General features: G+C 39.5%; 1 protein-coding gene across 16 annotated transcripts in view; it reads left to right on the top strand.

Annotated features, from left to right (window-relative positions):
* TMTC2 (transmembrane O-mannosyltransferase targeting cadherins 2) overlaps nt 1–20,319 on the top strand; it is a 447,603-nt gene that overhangs the window by 332,344 nt on the left and 94,940 nt on the right. For all 16 annotated transcript variants that reach the window (XM_002711368.6, XM_089307532.1, XM_017342005.4 and 13 more), the window contains one exon: nt 13,648–13,729. In XM_002711368.6, coding sequence (XP_002711414.1) covers nt 13,648–13,729 — 82 coding nt within the window. The remainder of the gene's footprint in view (nt 1–13,647; nt 13,730–20,319) is intronic.

Raw genomic sequence — 20,319 nt, forward strand, 5'->3', positions numbered from 1 at the left:
TATGTCTAATGAGAGCTCTTTTTAAGTATAGTTTTTCAATTGGTAGGGACCTACTTCCAGAATCTCTTCAATACTACACAGGGAATAAGAGTAGGAATTCTCACTTTATCTTTGGTAAATACAGTAAATTCTTTCGAAATATAAAATGAGGACTCAATGGATAAGTGAATGTGTTAGTTTGTCTTTAAACCATAAAGCTTATCTTAAATAAATGAATGTGTTAGTTTGTCTTTAAACTATAAAGCTTATCTTAAATAATACTACTGATGGTAACCTTGTGAAACATGTCTGTAATGTAAAAATACCCCAAACCGAAACCAGATTGGCCTTGTTTGAATCTCAGCACTGCTAAATCTGATTTCTGTACTTTGGGCAAGGTCCTATCTTCTCCTTGACTCGGTTTCCTCTCTTAAATGTTATGACAATAGTATCTCAAGTGTGTTGTGAGGATTTAATCTGACAGTGCTTGGAACACTGCCTGGTTCATAGTAAGCTACATCAGGTGTTTGTGCTCTCTTTGTCACCTAAAGACACAGTAGAGTTTCAGTGTGCCATGACAACAGACTAGACAGATGTGTTTTGGGAAGCAGTAAAGAATGGAAGTGAATGAATGATCGTGCTTGATGCAGTCCCATGATTTTGTGTGACGGGTGGAGATCTTTCTAATGCCCTCTTTATTAGGTTAGGCTTGATCGGTGGAGAGCTGAGTCATGGTGAGACCTCACTAATGTCGCTAATGTAGCCCAGTGCTTTCGTCTGGTGGGACATGGGAGCGCCCTAAGAGCAATCATTTGACTCATCTGGCTCAAATGAATTCTTGAGAGATAAACAAGAATCAGCGTAACTATAGATTTTTTTTTTTTGGTCCAAGCCAGAACTGAGTGTGGTTGTAATTGCATTGGAACAAAGCATAGACCGAAAAGTTTCAAGCAGAATAAAATTACTTCAAAGCAGAGTATGCACTTAGAATACACACACACACACACACACACACACACACATACACACTCACACACACACACAAATATATATGTATGTATGTATATGTATATGTATATAGGCTAGTTGGCGTAACAACATTGCTAGGATATTCTACCTGTGAGGGGCATCTTTTCGTTGGAATTACTGCCAGAAGAGTAGAAATGGTTCATTTTTCCCAACCGTGATTTGTTTTGTCCATGAGTATAGACAATGAGCTACAGTTGATTTTAGATCTCAACTATTCTCCCCAATCCTAGTGACAGCTGAGAAGAGAAAAATAATCAGTCCCTTTCCTATTCTGGACTGAAAAACAATACAGAAAGCAAACAAAGATGGCCTGAATTAAAAAATTGAATTTTCAATATTTTTAACTGAAATTTTTAACCACTTCACTGAAATGAATTGCATTTTTCTAACAGGACTGATGCTAGTATTCACTTAACCCAGGCCCTTTGATTTACAATGGAAGAAAGTAAAACTCCTCAGAGTAGTGGCTTTCCTTGGCTGTTCACCTTCTTGGTGTCAGAACCAGACTAGAACTAATGTTTCTGTTGCTGAATCCAGTGTTCTCTTCAGTACTCTGGTTAAATCATCAAAGAATTTTGTTTCTAAATAAATGAAATAACCCGGTGTCCTTTACTGCTTAAGCTTTATACAAAAAATAAAATATAATAAAAGTAGGGAATTATTTACATCTGGCTTTATCCTCTTGTGAGAGCATTTGGATTAGAGAGCAAGTGGCATCCTGCCAGTGACAAATGGAGGCACTGAGATTGCCTTCCCATCATCCACTACCTTTTATGGTATCGAGGGATTTCTTGCTCTCTTTTGTGACCCAGCTGCGAAGCAGCTGTTGTTTGGGCTCCTGCCTTTCCACTCGAACAGGCAGCTTTCCTAACCATCCCATGAGGTTTAAACTTCTGCAGCACAAGTGTCAGCTCAGCTGTGTGAGCAGGGCCAGCCATTTGCAGGCCAATCAGTAGAGCCGCTTCCAACGCTTTTGCTCCGGATTTTGGATGGAGTGACCCAGTGAATGCTTACAGGGCTGGTCATGATAAACAACAAGCACCCATTGCTTTGCAGCCCAGCTGAAAGTTAGAGTTGTTGCTAACAACGAAGATTTCAGAATGTCCCCATTGCAACAATGCCCCCAAGGGGAGATTACCTTGATGATTTTATCTATTGAAAGTTTGCTGTTGGAAACTATTTTGTCCACGAACTCTCGGAGTCATCTAATGGCTTATAATGCTGATAAAATTGGTTATCTCTTATTTTCCTTGGTAAGGGGAGATGTTACCAATGATGAAAGCATGATCTGTGCCTTCCATCACTTCTGCAGCCACACTTGCCAGGGAGAGTTTGCATTTAATAAGTGTGTTCTGGGGTTTGCTTTTGCAAGTTGGTTAACATTCTGCATGCATTTTTGACTACCTACTATGTATCTGGCCTTTTGGCTAAGTGTTGATTAAACAATTCTGCTGAAATGTTCTACAATAGAGGTGATTACGAGTGCTAATTAGGTGATTAGAGTACATGTGGTAAGTGTCACAACAAAAGTAGACATCAAGAGTTGTTACAGCACCCAGGAGAAAGAGATTCAACTTGAAGAATTCTGGGTAGGTTTAATTTGACCATGGCCATAATTGGGATATTATGTAAGATTTTAGATAGATTGGGGAAGTCTATTTTCCTTTCTAATTTTTTGTGTAAACTCTGGAAAGAAAGCCCATTAACTTTAACTTTTTGTGCCCAGTTGTGATTTTTTAAAAAGTTCATCTTATTTATATGAAAGGCAGGGAGGCAAAGGGGGAGATAGAGGGAGAGAGTTTCTATTTGCTGGTTCACTCCCTAAATGCCCACAACAGCCAGGGCTGGGCCAGGCCGAAGCTAAGAGCCAGAAGCTTGATCCAGGTCTCTCTCTCATGGATGACAGAGACCCGACGACTTGAGCCATCACCCGATGCCTTCCAGCAAGTGAATCAACAGAAAGCTGGAATGGAGATCATGGACTGGAACCCAGGCACTGTGATACAGAATGTGGGTGTCCTAGGCTGCAGTTTCACCACTGCCTCCTGAGATTTATCTTTGGATTTTCTGTGTTCTTTTACAAAAGCCGTACTGTATCTCATCTTCTGCTAACAACTGTTGCTCTCCTGCCCTTCAGAGCCAAACATAATGGCAAAGTTTTCTGTAATTGGCCTATCCATTCCCTCCCCTCACTCCAAAACTTCTACCCATTCCTTCTGGCTTCAAGACCAAACACTTTTTATTAAGGTCACCGATGATCTCTCACTAAATCCGCTGGATATTTTTCAGCACCTGACGTAACAGCCACTGTTTCCTTGAAGCACTATTTCAGTTTGCATTCAGCCTCTTGATTTAGCCCTGATTAGCAAGCTACATCCTTGACATCTGAGATTTCTTAAAAGTTGTGTTAATCTCTACAATTCTCAAAGTGGAGCTCACACTCTTGCTCCGTGGAGTTGGTCTTCTTCCTTTACTTACCACCTTCCTCTCGGTTGCACAGACCAACAGCCTGTCATCCTGTTACTTCTACCTCTCTCATCGCATCCCCTCTCTGCCATATATATCATCAAATAGCATTTTATCCAAATATCTCTCATGTCAGTCCACCACTCTTCATTCCACTGTCACCTGCCTATGTCAACTTTGTCTCCATTTCACCGTTACCCTCACTATTCTCAGAGTGATGGTTACAAACCACCAGATCATACCTTTTTTTAAAAAAAAAAATTTATTTATTTTACCATCTTTGTTGCTATTTTTTTTTTTTTTTTGAGAGGCGGAGGCAGAGAAATGGAACAGACTGAGAGTGAGCTAGTATACACATTCCCCAAATGCTTACAAGAGCCAGTGTTTGGGGCCTGGAGCCGAAAAACTCAGTCCTTGTCTCCCATGTATAGGGGAGGAACCCAATTATTTAAACCATTAACTTCTGCTCCCCAGGGTCTGCCTTACCAGGAAGCTGGAGTCAAGAGCCAGAGCTGGGGACTGAGTCCATGTTCTCCAGTGTGAGACATGGGTATCCTGCTATCTTAACTGCTAGATCAGTTGCTGACCCCTCAATAGTATCTGACTGTGCCATTAACCCAGCGGTGCCCTGCCCTTCCCTGTGTTTTCCCATGGCTCCCTTCGCTCCTCTCTGCTGCACACACTTTGGACCTCAGGACTGTGAGTAGGTCAAAGCGGTAGATCCAGGTCAAGCTCCGAGTCTTGTTTTTTGTCATGACTGCAGTTTTATAAGCTTCACCAGAGCAGTAATTGTGTCTTGTCTTAGAAACCATTTTCATCTCAGTACTAAATGTGCTTGGAAAATTTTTGGTGCCCAATAAATATTTCTCAAATTAAGGAAATCTGTGAGTAAATTAATAACTTGCTGAAATGCCATTGTTTTAATTAAAAAGTTATTTTTGTTTTGTAATTCAAAGATAAAGTCTATGCCTATTTCAAATGTCTAAAAATTGCCTTCATTACTATATAATATTGTATAATTTTAAAGTAAATGATTATATATTTACCTGCAATGTAGTGATAAATTTAATTCAAACAAAATTTCTACTTACTTCTCTTTAACTTCCTTAGATGTTTTAATAAAATGTCTGAATACTATTCTTATCAACTGAGATTATGGATGGATAACAGTTATGATGAGATGTTGATTTCAACTTGACTTTGAGCTTAGTAGAACAACACAATATAATAGCATAAGTAATTTCCCAGGTGGATCTTAAGATGTGGTCGTAGCCTATCACATGAGTTATCTGTTCTAAAATGTTATTATAGTTTGTGTGGTTGACATCTTTAAGCTTTTAGGGAAAGTATGCAAGTGAACAGATGTAGAAAGGAAATGAAAACTATAATATAACAAGAAGTTTGAGAAGCTCACTACCTTCAGTTATATAATATTTATAGAAGTTAGCTATTTTGTGGGGCTGACGCTGTAGGGTAGCAGGCTAAACCTCTGTCTGTGATACCAGGTACAAGCATCCCATAAGGGTGTCAGTTCAAGTGCTGGCTTCTCATCTTCCAGTCTAGCTCTCTGTTAATGGCCTGGGAAAGCAATGGAGGATGGCCCAAATCCTGGGGCCCCCGCACCCACTTGGGAGACTGGAGGAAGCTCCTGGCTTCAGACTGGATCAGATCCAACCGTTGCAGCCATTTGGGGAATGAACCATTGAATGAAAGGCCTTTCTCTTTGTCTCCCACTCTTTCTGCCTGTAACTCTGCCTCTCAAATAAATAAATAAAACCTTAAAAAAAAGTTGTTAGCCATTTTGTGTTTATACCTTAAAATACAATCTTTTACCTACCTTTAATGTCACACCTATATAGAGAAAATAGCAGTTCAATGTTGAATCTTCGTTTTATATTATATCCACACCTAATAATCATCATCCACTTATTTTTTTTTTTTTGGAAGATTGATTTATTTATTTGGAAGGCAGAGCCACAGAGAGGCAGAGGCAGAGACAGAGAGAGATCTTCCATCCATACTGGCTGTTTAATCCTTTGCTGGTTAATGCCAAGAAAATAATATGAACCAAAGCAAACATGTGGCCTCCACTATCAAAATTTTGATTTTTTACTATAAAAAATAAATTGCACGGCTGGCATTGTAGTGCTGTGTGTTAAGCTACTGACTGAATCCTGTATTGGAATGCTGATTTGTGACCTGGCTGTTCCACTTCCTATCCAGCTTTCTGCTAATGTGCCTGGAAGGCTACCACAGATGGCCCAAGTAATTAGGGCTCTGCCACCTGACAGAGACCAGCAGATGGAAGATCCCTTTCTCTGTCTCTTTTTTCTCTGACATTCTGACTTTCAAATAGACAAATTTCAGATTCCTTACAATGCCTCCTGAGTCCTGTACAATCTAGTCTCTCTTCTGTTCCTTTCCTATGCTTGTGTGTGTTTGCGCGCACGCGCGTGACTTACTCTGCTTCTCCCATATTGTTTTCTTAATATCCCCTAACAATCTGAATCTGTCAGATCTATACAAGACCTTTTTTGATCACTGTATCAAATCTTCTCCCCACCCCACACTGAGTATTTCTCCCTCCCTTTAGCCAGTATTGCTTTTCACTGAAGTGCTTAAGAATGAGTGTGTTACCTGCTTGTGTGCAGACTGTCCCCTCCCCTAGTAAATGGGAGCTCCATGAGGACAGGGACTTTGTCTTGATTCCTAAGCCCTGGAACTGAAGCTGTCTAGTATTAGGAATGTCTTGCATTTTTTGAAGTGAAACATCGCACCTCTGAAGACTGAGAATGAAATCATACAATGTTCTTGAAACATCTAGTATGACCACTAGCATATCACTATTAAAAATAGTTTAATCTTAGATTATACCTCTCTTTCCGTTAGTCTTAAAATACCAACAGACCATCCCTTTCATTCACTTACTGTTGAAACTCTTGTAAAATTAGCTAGTGACAGTGTGGTGCCATCAGCATAGTGTGGTTAGATTTTAAACTACAACTTACAGCCTGCTTCTTTCATTTAGCAATGGATCATGGAGGTTTATAGTTTAAATATTTTGCTGCAAAATAATTTTAATAGAGACACATAATATTTTGTTGAAATGACATTTGATTAATCAAGTCCGTGTTGATAAATATTGAGTTTATATAAACAATACTGCAGGGGCCGGTGCCGTGGTTCACTTGGTAATCCTCTACCTGCAGCGCTGACATCCCATATGGGCACCGGGTTCTAGTCCCGCTTGCTCCGCTTCCAGTCCAGCTCTCTTCTGTGGCCCGGGAGGGCAGTGGAGGATGGCCCAAGTGCTTGGGCCCCTGCATCCACATGGGAGACCAGGAAGAAGCACCTGGCTCCTGGCTTCGGATTGGCGTAGCTCCAGCCATAGCGGTCATTTGGGGGGTGAACCCACAGAAGGAAGACCTTTCTCTCTGTCTCTCTCACTGTCTAACTCTAGCTGTCAAATAAAAAAAATACTGCTAAGAAAATGAGTAGCAACTCCAATACTTAGAGGTATTTCCTTAAGATCAATACCAAAAAATATAATTGGATGGGCTATATATATATATAATTCAAAGACTTTTAAAAAATATTTATTTGAGAGGCAGAGTGATACGGAGAGATACAGAGACAGAAAGAAAGAGAGATCTTCCATCTGCTGATTCAAATGGCCACAACAGCTAGGGCTGGTCCAGGCCAAAGCCAGAAACCAGGAACTCCATCTGGGTATCTCACATGGGTGGCAAGGGCTTTGAGGACTTGGACCATCCTCAGTTGCCTTGCCTGGCATGCTCTCAGGGAAATAAATTGGAAGCAGAGCAGCCAGGACTTGAACTGGCACTCTGATATGGGATGCCAGTGTCACAAGCTGGGCTTAACCCACTGCATTATAATGCTGGCCCCAATTTAAAGGTTTTTGATGCCTGTCAAAGTGTCCCCAAGGAAGATTCTTTAATATGCTGCCATGCTTTAGCAATGTGTTTTATGGGCGCCTGTTTTTATGAATTCTTAGTAATATTGAACTTTCTCATTTTTGGGAGCTTTACTGATAGATGAGTAATAGCATCTCAAAATATTACTTTCTTCCATGGTTAAATTGAATATTTGGTAAATTTTACATCTTTATAGTTCTGTCCAGTATTTCTGGTATTTGCAAGCTTCTCACTTGTGTCCTTTACTTACATACTGTGTCTGGCTTTCTACCAGAAATTCAGCTGCTTATAAATGATTTTTATCTTCTTTAATGAAATTCAGTCTGCTGCAAACTTTCATTCCACTTGGTCAACCATTTAATTTCATCCATTTTTGTAACTTCTCCTCTCTCAGTGGTTCCTAGTTATCCACAGATTCTTTCTGAGTTGGTTACATATTGGAGGTTCCCATGACCCCTTTTTGGGTTGAATTTGCTAGAGTGGCTCACAAAATACAAGGAAGTGGTTATTTACTATTGCTATTATTAGGTGTTTTACAGGACAAAACTGAACCAACAGACCAAGGTTTACATAGGTGAGGCTCAGAAAGCATTTCTCTCCATTTGGAGTTGGGAACCTCGCTACCCTCCTGTCACCCGGATGTGTTCTTGTTCACCAACTGAGAAGCATCCTAATCCTGTATTGAAGGATTACTGTGGAGGCTTCATCATGTAGGCATAATCATTGTCAACTCAATCTCCAGCCCCTCTTTTTAGAGAATTGGAGTTGAGGTGGCAGGGACTGAAAATGCTAAGTTTCTAATCATGACCTGACTTTCTGGTGACCAGTCATCATCCAGCAGCCCAAAGACAGTGGTCTGTACTGAAGAAAGGATGTCCTGCCACCCAGGAAATCGGTACTGGGAACTGGGCCTAAGAGCAAATGGTAGAAAAAATGGTTCTCGCAGTACCCCTCTTACTATGGAAATTACAAGGATTTGAGGACGTATGTGCCAGGAAATGGTCTTATATATACATATATCTATGTATGCTATAGCACAATTTTTATATTAAATATGTATACACATATATGACCATTCGTGTCTATACATATAAAGTTATCCATAACACAATGAGACATTGCAAAGTCTTAATGTTTTCAGGCATTAGGCAATAGTTCTACACTATGATATCAAAAACACTATAGAGAGATGATTGACATAATCAGTGATTTGTTACTAAAAGATTTTTTAAAAGATTTATTTATTTGAAAGGCAGAGTTACAGAGGGAGGGAGGGAGTATGAGAGGGGAAGAGAGAGAGAGGGCTGGGCCAGGCAGAAACCAATAGCATAGAACTTCCTCTGGGGTTCCCTCAGGGAGAACCGTGCATGTGGGCCATCCTCTGCTGCTTTCCCAGGTACATAAGCAAGGAGCTGGACCAAAGTGGAGCATCCAGGACTCAAACCAGTGCTTGTGTGGGATACCAGTATCACACACAGTGGCTGAACCCTCTGTACCACAACTCCAGCTCCTGTTACTAAAAGTTAAGTCCAAAAGTTTGAGTACATTCCAATTGTTAAAACAATTTAAGCTCAAGCCACGAGAGTGACTTCTATCTTGTATTTAAGATTCCTTTGTGCTCTATTAAGTGTAGCATTAGATGAGTTTGTGCACATTATACAATTTGTGCACATTATACACATTTGTTTGTATATTGTTATAGTTTGTTGTTGAAACAATCTTGAGCAGTGACAGCCACTGCAAGAAATGCTGGTAACCTTTTACACCCCCGCAGTTGGGCACTTGTTTCTGAATGGAGGTAGCAGTAGCATCTAACTAAGAAAACAAGTTAGCTGAAAAGCTGTCCTGCTCAGGAATAGGCCATATAAACTTTATTGGACATTCATCTTAGATCTGTATGTTTTATTGATGCCAGCTAGAAGGGGACCTGTCCAGACATCAGCCTAACTAGAGTCCGGTGTGTGTGTGTGTGTGTGTGTGTGTGTGTAAAATACTCATTAGAGTTCCTTTTTGCTTGGTTTCTAAACCACTGTATATCCAAACATTATACAAAATATATATTTGATATGTTTTGCTCACTGTAAGGACTTTGTACAATCAAGGGCTACTCTGTAATGCTTGTGTATAAAAACTGCTAGCATAGTCTAAAAGACAGCAAGGAAAAATGTGCTGAGGCGACTTTTTCTCCTCTACTTTCTTAACTGCTGTTCCTCTGAAATAATAAGAGCTGAAATAGATCTTTTTAAAAGATTTATTTATTTGTTTGAAAGGCAGAGTTACAGAGAGGCAAAGAGAGAGAGAGATCGATCTTCCATCTGCTGGTTCACTCCCTAGATGGCCACAGTGGCCAGAGCTGTGTTGATCCAGGAGCCAGGTGCTTCTTCCAGGTCTCCCACACAGGTGCAGGGGCCCAAGCACTTGGGCCATCTTCTACTGTTTTCCCAGGCCATAGCAAGAAGCTGGATCAGAAGTGGAGCAGCTGGGACTTGAACCAGTGCCCATATGGGATGCTGGCACTGCAGGCAGCAGCCTAACCCTCCATGCCACAGGGCCCGGCCCAAATAGTAGATTTGATCAAACATAAAATTACCTCCCTATGATCCTGAGCCCTTCCCAGGACCCAGTAGTGTGTGTGTCTGGTTGACTTATGCATTTGGCTGACTAAATTTTATATTACTGTCATGAGGATTTTCTTTACCTCTTTATTATTTATCACTTGAGTAACTAAAGAGCAGTCAAAACAGGAAGATGTGTTTTTGCATGATATTATGATGTATCCCTGCTTGAGAAGAACATCCTGCATGTTCATTCACATCTAGGGGACTGTGGGATTCATTGCCTTTAATAACCTGTCCACAAGCCTCCAGAAACCACTGGCTGCCTTTGAGTTCCAAAGCATGCTTTCAAAACTTCATATCATTCTTTTACCAATGGACTGTACAAGTGGATTTTACTACCCAGTTTACTATGACATTGATAAATGAGCCAGTTTCTTCTTCTTTGCCCTTAACACTTAAGTGGAAGACAAGTTCAAAGCCCCTTTTTTATCTTGGCGTGTAATATTTGTATAGACCGTTCATCAATGATAGCTTTGATTTTGCACCTTTATTTTATTATCATCTTCTAGAGATTCTTTGTATATCGTTTTCCAGCAGTGATTTAAAAGATGGCCATATGTTTTTGAGGCTGGATGTATAGAAAAAGATATTCTTTGTCATTCATCCCTCTGCCTTCTATTGCATAGTCTTGCACGTGTGTGGGGCGGGGAGAGAGACAGAGAACATTTTTTTGTTTTTGTTTTTGTTTTTTTTGACAGGCAGAGTGGACAGTGAGAGAGAGAGACAGAGAGAAAGGTCTTCCTTTTGCCGTTGGTTCACCCTCCAATGGCCGCCACGGCCGGCGCACCATGCTGATCCAATGGCAGGAGCCGGGTACTTATCCTGGTCTCCCATCCATGGGGTGCAGGGCCCAAGCACTTGGGCCATCCTCCACTGCACTCCCTGGCCACAGCAGAGAGCTGGCCTGGAAGAGGGGCATCTGGGACAGAATCCGGTGCCCCGACCAGGACTAGAACCCGGTGTGCCGGCGCTGCAAGGCGGAGGATTAGCCTAGTAGGCCACAGCGCCGGCCATATTTTTTAAGGATTAATTAATTCATTAATTTATTTGCAATGGGGTTTACAGTGTTGGGGGTGGGAGGCAGAGGCAGAAAGAGAGAGAGATCTTCACCCGCTGGTTCATTCCCCAGATAACCACAACGGCTGGGCCTGGGCAAGACCAAAGCCAGCAGCCAGGAACTTCATCTAGGTCTTCCACGTGGGTTCAGGGGCCCAAGCACATGAACCATCCTCTGCTGCTTCTCCAGGTGCATTAGCAGAGAGTTGGAAAAGAAGTGGAGCAGCTGAGACTCGAATCAGTGGGCATATGGTATGCTGGCACTGCACTTACTGGCTTTACCCACTACGCCACAACACCAGCCCTGATAACTAACTTTTGTTAGAAACTTGTACCTGGGTACTGTAACAACAACCATGTATGCATTTCAGGTTAACTCAGTAATCCAGTGAAATAGGTTTTACCCTTTTTAATAAGTAGACTTTATTTTTTAAATTTTTATTTATTTGAAAGGCAGGCAGCTACACACACACACACACACACACGATCTTCTGCCTACTGATTCACGCTCGGAATGCTCCAATAGCCAGGGCTGGGCCAGACCAAAGCCAGGAACCAGAAACTCAAACCTGGTGCCCTGCGTGGGTGACAGAGACTTAACGACTTGAGCCATCATGGGCTGCTTCCCAGAGTTTGCACTGGTAGGAAGCTCGATCCAGAAGCAGAGCAGGGACTTGTACCCAGGCTCTGATAGGGAGGGCGAGCATCCCAAACATCTTAACTGCTGCCCAAATACCTGCTCCTTGACATGAGCTTGAGAACTGTTTTAGTTTACAAAACTGAGCAAAATGTACAGAGTTTGCATGTTCTGTCTTGTTTCATCACCCTACAACACACAGTTTCTACTCTCTTTAAGATCAACTTGCTTTTGTGCTTATTCATATAATCAATGATCCAATTAAAGTCCAGTGTTCATGTTATGGTCCAGTCTTGGTGTTATTCCTTCTGTGGGTTTGGACAAATGTATAATGAAATATATCTACTGTTAGGCTATCATTCAGAATATTTTCCCTGCACTTAAATTCCCCCATGCCCTGCCTTTCCTCTTTCTTTTTTCTTTTTTTGTACTAGAGAAAATTACAGCTGAGAGATAAAATAATTGTCTAAGGGTCACAGAGCTAAACAAGTTTGGGTCTGTTTTGCCTGCCTACAATCTGTGCTCCTGACTCCTACATAAGGCTGTCTGATTCATTACAGTTACTGAATCATTTAGAGAAGCCTAACTTTGTAGGACTCTTGTTATCGCTTCTAACATTATGAAAGTACATGTATAGAAAACATCATTTTACTGTGCTTTCTTGCATTGAAAAAAATCTGTGAAAACTTCAGGGAATTTTAGAATTTTTATTATTGGGTATATGATGATACTTTTGAATTGAAGAGGAATTACTGAGTGAAGTGGCATTTGTTATATATAATGAAGAAATTGTATGGTCATTTGGTTATCACTAACTGCCTATGGGAGACACTACAAGTTAGGTACTGTCTGCTAAGATGATAAAGGCATGAAGGATGGATCATTGTTTTAATGACTGAATGAACAAAAGGACAAATGGGTATGGAGCAGTAAGTCAAAGCTGTATGGATTGTAGCAGATTAGGTCGATGGTACAACTTAGACTTTGAAAAATTGATCTCCTTTACAATGATTTTAAATATACATGTGAAGTAGAAAGCATGTGAACCTACATAGAGTGGACAAGAGAAAGCAGATAAGATCTTTCCTCTTTTCTCAGGACAATGGCCTCTGGACACCATCCAGTGCCCTGGAGCCCCTCAGAGCAGCACAGGAAGGTTCTACTCCTGCCCTGGCCATTCTTCTGTGTTATCTGCAGGCCATTGTGGCCCAGAAATGTGAAATGTGTTGTTTCAGAATCTGTGTGGGTTATAATACTGTTTCATGAAAAACCAATCTATTTGTCTCTCCCTATTTATTATTTATATCCTTGTGAATAGAATGATAATATTTACTTTAAAAGGCAGCTAGGAAAGTGACCTAGCTCTAGATTAAATCTTGCATTGTCAGAGTCTTAGTCCTGAATGATAGGAGCAATGATAAGCTGTAGCTGTTTGTGATACAACACATTATTTATTTCTTCATATATAAGGTGGGCAATTAGGACAAAATGATCTCAAGCACTAGAGTGGCTGTGATTCCGATTAAGGAGAAAGAAGGAGTGAAGAAGATGATTAAAGGGAGAAAATAAAATAGAAAATAACCATACTGTTTCCTGAAAGCTGCCTTGTGCTGTTGGTTTCTGGGAAACCATTAATTTTTTTTTTCTTTTTTTTTTTTGTCTTCTTTCCATGCCTCTGCTTTTGGATCTCTTTGATGGACTTCCCCTCACATTCTGTGCTTCTGCTCTTCTTGCTTTCCATGGTTCTGACCTTTGTCTTCTCACTTTCTAAGTTCTCCTCGGTCCTGCTCATTTAGATATAAAGATACACTTTTCCTCCACGGTGACTACCATGTTAGTCTGCTGCATTTTGGGCTAGGAAGTGAGCATCCCCCAGTCCACTCGTGCTCTGTGGCTGAATCGCACTTTTTCTCTGTTTTTTTTCAAGGGTCGTAAGAGTGAGGCTGAAAAGTTCTTCTTGAAGGCTATTGAGCTGGATCCCACCAAAGGAAACTGCTACATGCATTATGGTGAGTGGCTGACAGTGTTCTCTGTGTTCACTATTTATGTTGTTGTGAGATTTGGGTTTCCCTGGCCAAGAGCAGTTTGAGAGGAGATTGACTTTGTTGTTGGAGATTAGCCTCATGCTACATTCTTACCTCCTGTTCAAAATGTTCAGATTAAGAGGGCTATGCAGAAGAGTTTCCTTTAGTACCTTTCCTAGGTTCCAATGGAGAAGTCAGTTTCACCATTGTCTCTTTGAAGTGGAATGTGGAGTTCAAATGAAATCTCTACAGGAAAACATCTAGCTCTGTGATGCATAATGTGTAATAATGATTTTAACTTTCTTTTCCTTCTAAATGGGAACGTGTTGCTCGTTGAGCATGCCATTTTGAAGTTTTAAAGCTCACATTCGGGCCTCAAAATCTTGCCTTCTGAAACATGTGGATGTACGCTAGCCTATAAATGCCTGTGTGCAGCCAAAGATAAGCTGTAAAGGATATAAAGAATGTCAGTCTCATTTCATTTAGCCCTTGCCTTAATCATTCCAGAATGAGCTTACAAAATAGCGCTGTCACCCTCTGCTCTATCATTACTAATGAGTCATGTGTTTAGTGAAGCAAAGTGTATAGCTGGTTTGGTGTTTGGATAAGATGTGCATGTTTCTACCAGATTTGCCACTGGAATGAATGGCTTTCAAGTAGTCCGCCCCCCCAAAATTAACTTTTGCTGATCCTTTGAAAAAACAATGCCTTTGGTACTCTTGGCCTTGATGTGTTAGTTATTATGAAGTAGTAAACTTAAAAGTGGATGGAAATTAAATCTTAAGGACATAAAGTTAATATGGTTATATAATATTTAATTTCTTCCCTGAGTTTCCAGCTAGTAAAAATAAATCAGTGACAGGCTGTAAGTGTAGAAAAATGGTAATAGTAAAATGAAGGAAACACTTAACCAGCCACAAGGGATTTTTAAATGTATATTATTGTGTATATATGTTTATAAACCCAGGATCGTGATGCTTTATCTTTTCAGCGTAATGTAGAATGCAATCTAACACAAACCACACTGCACAACCACCCTTGTTTGAGTTTGACAGTGCAGTTTTATTGCTGAGCTAAGATACAAGTCAACTAATCTGAGTTTGTTGCAGAATTTAATTTTTATGAATTTTACTATATAAAGTACTTAGAATTAGCATTTTCTCATGCCTATTCTCATGGGTACCCTTGCTGTGCACTGGGGTAGTTTCCTGATTATTTTCCCTCAATGTTAGATGACCTCTTGTCAATGCATTTTATAAAATAGTTTTTTTTTTTTCCTGTCTCAGTGCCTTTACTTCTTTGCCTTAAACTAACCCTACATATTTCATGTTCTGAGCTTCATTCCCATAAATTATTCTGTGTACACAGCATTCTTACACTCAATTTCTTTAAAGTTCATCATTGCTGCATTTGCATTGCAATTGAAAAAAAGCACTATTGTATTAATTTTAAGAGACTGCCCCCTTATTATTCTGGCATTCTTTGCCTAGTTGCTTTTTTTTAATATTTATTTATTTATTTATTTACTTACTTACTTACTTGAAAGGCTGAGTTACAGAGAAGCAGAGGCGGAGAGAGAGAGAAAGGTTTTCCATCCAGTGGTTCTCTCCCCAAATGGCCACAATGGCTGGAGCTGGGCCAATCAGAAGCCAGGAGCCAGGAGCTTCTTCTGGGTCTCACTTGTAGCTGCAGGGGCCAAAGGACTCGGGCCATTTTCTGCTTTCCAGGGTCATAGCAGAGAGCTGGATCAGAAGAGGAGAAGCCAGAACTCGAACCAGCGCCCATTTGGGATGCCAGCACTGCAGGCAGTGGCTTTCCCCATTAAGCCACAGTGCCAGTCCCGCTATTTTTTTTTTTAAATAGTATTTTTTTATTGCATCATGCTTCTAAACTTTTTTCCACCCAGTGTTGGTGGTAGGATGTATTTCTCCTATGAGAATTTTTTGGACTTAATTCAACAGAAAGTGCAACAAATTCTTTATATTGTACGTTATTTGGAAAAGAGTGATGACACATGTCTTTAAATGTATGTGTGAAAAATTGATTCTTCCTAGTACCCCTGGATTGTTTCAAATTTTTTGGCAAATACACATTATTATAAAAACATTTATTTTCCAAGGGGGTGGAAAATAATTAAGTACAATCTTATGAAATTTATAAACTTGAATATATTTGGCTATTTTGGAGTCAGAAATGCAAAGAACTCAAAATGAGGCACCAAAAAGAGCTCCATTGAAACAAATGAATCTACAAAGGGGAGCCCCTGAGTGCTTCATAATCCGTGCTCATCTTGTAAACATTTGTATATTTAGGGGAGTGTGGGTGATTTTCACTGGGAGGAATCCATTGGAAATCACTGGATTTTGGAACTGTGCTGAGATTTGTCCCCCGGGTCTATATGTGGGAGACTTTGTCCTCCATGGTGTGCTGTTGAGGTAGTGGGACTTTGAAGAGGTGAGACCTACTGGGAGGCCATTGGGTCACTGTGTTTGCGCCCTTGGAAGAGAATAAAGTAGTTCTCAGAGAAAGCTTGAGTTACTTCTCGTAAGAAGGTTGTTATGAAAGAATAAGTCTGACCACTCCCCAGTCTCTCTGGCTGCCTGTTTTGTGATGGGATCCACCGCCCTGTGATATAGCTAAGGGGGCTATCCCAAGAATGGCACCGTGCTGTTCAGACATTTTGCCTCCTTACCCAGCCTAACCTTTTCCTTCTAGTAACAGAAAAGGAAGAAACACAAACTGGAAAACTTCTTTTAAAGTTGACATAGCCCTCTGTTGTACAGAAAAATGGACAGAAGCCTAAAGAAATGGAGTTGACTTTCCAAGTCAGTTGTAGGAGATTTGGGTTTGGGTCCCTTGATTATTGTGAATTCTTTTTATTCAATTTACTTTATGACATTTGTAGATATCTAAATATTTTTGAGCGGTGGTCCCATTAGTGTGCAGTTTTAGAATGTCAAATTCACATAAATCATGACTTAGCTTAAAATTCTTAGGTAAGAGACTGTTCCTTTTATATTTTTTAAATGTATTTGCATAGGTTTATTCTGTTTTCACAAGTGAGTGGCGCTTTGTAGGAGCTAGGATGATGTCATCTTCCGACAGTGATGAGGTGGAAAATGAGGTACTTTTTCAGACAAGCATCTCTGAGAATGTGGATTATCAGACTCTAAATATAAACTGCCAGAGCAGGGCTCACACAGAAGAAATAGACTTGAAAGATCTAAGGCAAGAACATGGTTTTGCTCACAACAAAGTAGGCTATGGACTGGAGCTTATTTAAAAAGATGGGAAAGTGGGAAGAAATGCAGCCTCACAGGAAACAGAAGTGAAGCCCCCAGAGCTTTGTTGATCAAGCTTAAGGGATTTGCATTTTATTTGGAAGCATGGAATGAACAACATAAAGAAGACAGGATTAGGGAAAAGTCAGCGAGGAGCAAGGAAACCACTTTAGGGAACTATTGCTGTATTTTAGGCATGAGACAATGATGGCTTAGACTTGGGAGTGGCTGTGGGAATGGAAATACTTGTAACAAAATTGTATGTTTACCTCCTTTAGATGATTCAAAGATAATTAAGAATAGGGAAGAGCTGTTTTTCATTTTTGTACCGTCAATATCTAGCATCTGGCCATAATCACAGTAGTGTGCAGTTGTTTATTGAGCTCAGTTAGGAATATTCTCCATTGTAAAACTGGATCTGTGTCACAGAATTCACTGAAAGGATATTCCCCATGTTTTTACTATTTCTTGTCAAAGAAAATATGTACTATGATTCCCATTTCAGTTCCTTGCCAACTTACTGATTATATATATTCATAGAATATTTATGCCCACAGATTAACAACATGTCAACTGCTTGAAAATCAATGTTTCAGTGAATTCTATGCTTTTGAGTCTTAAACATGTTTTTGCAAACTCCAATGAGAATATCCAAGTGAAAGAGCTTTGTTGAATGAGAAGTTCATTCTTTGGGGCAATTATATGCTTTTAGCTTGCTTGTCAATAATACAAGTGACAGGGAATATACCCGGAAGTTGAGAGGGATTTATGCTAATTCATATTGGCTATGATAGTGATTAGAAGATGATATTTCAAATTGCTACCAGTTTCTTTATTTTGAATCCACTTGTTTTGTGTCTGGGCGAAGGAATTGCATTGCAGATCCTCCCACCCCCCACCCCCAGCCCCCACCCCCGCCTTTTGGTCAGATTGCATTGCAAGAAGTAATACCAAGTTGGTTTATAAAGTTGGGGCAGTAAGTAAGTTAAATGTTGCGTTGTATGGTATTTGTAATCCTGAGATTCGGATTCCTCATCTAGGAAGTGAAAAGCTTGATGGAGTCTCTCAAAATGTTTTCCAGTACTCCTAGTTCATGTTGGTAATAGAAAGCCCATTTTCACTGTCCTTTTATAAAATGATTTTAACAATGTATAGAAAATGGATTTCAAACTACAGTAATAATAATAGTGTAGTATTGTTGTATTCATATGTCTTCAAGCTTAGGTTATTCCATACCCATATGAAGCAAATCCTTAAATTTTTCTGGAATATGGTTTTTAAATCTCAAAGGCAAAAAAAAATCTCAAAGGTAAGGATTTAATGTCTTATGTGGACCTGTAATTAAAGGGATTCTGTTGGATTCCCCGTCTCCAATAGAAGCTTCCACCAATAGAAGGAGGGTAAAGACAAAAAGTCTTCTAGAAAATCATTTTTCAGGTGGAAAATATTTTAAGTCTTTTCTTCTTCAGGCTCATAGCAGTGACTTTAAGGTCCATTGAAACAATTTCAATGCATAAATATTTATTAAAAGGTGCCTACTACATATAAATTCTAGCAGGTGATAGTTTATTAGATACTCAAGATAAAAGCATAAAGAATTGAAAGGGAACAGATTATGACAATTGCTACTAAGAAGAAGAGCAAGATCTTATGTGGACCTTGGATGGTTTCTTTCATTCTGTCTCTTAGCTCTGAATTTCTAAGAGTAAAGCCTGTTGCCCCATTTTCATTATTGATAATCTCTTTGGGTGATGTTACTCATTTCCAAACATTCATCTGTGGTGAATGGTAAGTGCTGGATCTCAGCCCTACAGCCTCTAACAGTGTTTATCAAGCACCAGGCCATATGTTGGGATACAGCAAGGAAAATATGAGCTCCAACACACTGTAAACATAATGATTGAATTATCATTGATTTTTGAAAGGCAAAATGGTATCATTGGATGGATCTAGACAAAGGGAGTTTAAGGTAGGGAAAATATGCCTGATGAACTCACATTTAAGCCATATTTGAATGGTGAGTAGGAGCTTAACAAATAAAAATATGGAAATGAGGGCATATGATAGAGAACAAGAAAGCAGAGAAACTAAAGACAGAAGGCATAGTATATGCCAGGGAAAGAATTCAAGGACAGAATTAAGATGACAGCCAGAAGCTAAGAGGAGAAATATTCTGGCTTCATAAAAGGAGGAAGGTCCAAATTATCAGAGCTGCCGGATATGAAATAACTTCATTGAAGATTTTCAAGTGTGTGTGTGGTGGGGGGAGGGCTGGGGCTGTATGAGAACATTAGAAAACCCTAGCATTGGGAATAGGAAGAGAGTTGCAATAAGGATTATCTTCCTTATGGCACAGAGAATCAGTTATTTTGTTATTCTTCCTGTTGAGCCCACAAAAGTATAGAAATTTTAAGAACTATAATTATCAGCATTACAATTGTTTGGCTTTGCTGTCAATTATAGATTCCCAAAACCTTGCCAGATACTCAATATTTTCTTCCTGATCTTTTTTGATCATCATGTAACCCCTATGAGTTAGGATTAGATTCCAGTTACATTTAACCGAGAAATGGGAAGTTCAGAATATTAAGTGATTTCCTGGATCAGAAAGTTTCAAAGTAATTAGTGAAGAAATAACTTGAAACACACAGCTCTTTGAACTTTTAACTCCAGACCTTGTAGTGTTAATATTATGCTGTTTTTCTCGAGGATGGTTTATATACTATTTAAGTTTTAATTTAAAAGGTAGGCACTGGAGGAAATTGATAAAATAGTAGATTTGATCTTTTATCAGTGAACACTGGAAGCAGAGGCTTGACTAGCTAATGAGATGAATTTGAAAGGAGCCAGTAGTTATTATTTTATTATTCAAAATTAAGCTAGTTAGAAGACAGCAATGACATGAGATTGACTCTGGTATAATTTCACTTTTATGTTCTTAGAAATGGAGTCTGTTTTTAAGTTAACTGATGAACGAACATAGGGTATTGCCTTGATTAAAAATGAAAATATATTTTGTATGTATCTCTGCAAAATTACCTTGAGGTTACACTTAGGTGAAGTGTTTAAGACCAAAACATTTTTTTCAGTATCATTATTTATTTTCCTTTTATTTGCTCATATGACAGCAAAAGCAGCTCATTAGTATTGTTCCAAATTATTTGATTCCTCACCCAGGAATTTTTATTTTAAAATTTCCTTTTAAAATATGCCTATTAAGTTCATATAATTTAATCTTCATACCTCTCTGTAATTTATAAGATATTTTTCAAATCCTTTTAGGGTTAAAACTTT

The sequence above is a fragment of the Oryctolagus cuniculus genome, chromosome 11 (genome assembly GCF_051225735.1).
Source record: "Oryctolagus cuniculus isolate XC-2025 breed Fujian yellow rabbit chromosome 11, ASM5122573v1, whole genome shotgun sequence".
In the NCBI taxonomy this organism is placed as follows: domain Eukaryota; kingdom Metazoa; phylum Chordata; class Mammalia; order Lagomorpha; family Leporidae; genus Oryctolagus; species Oryctolagus cuniculus.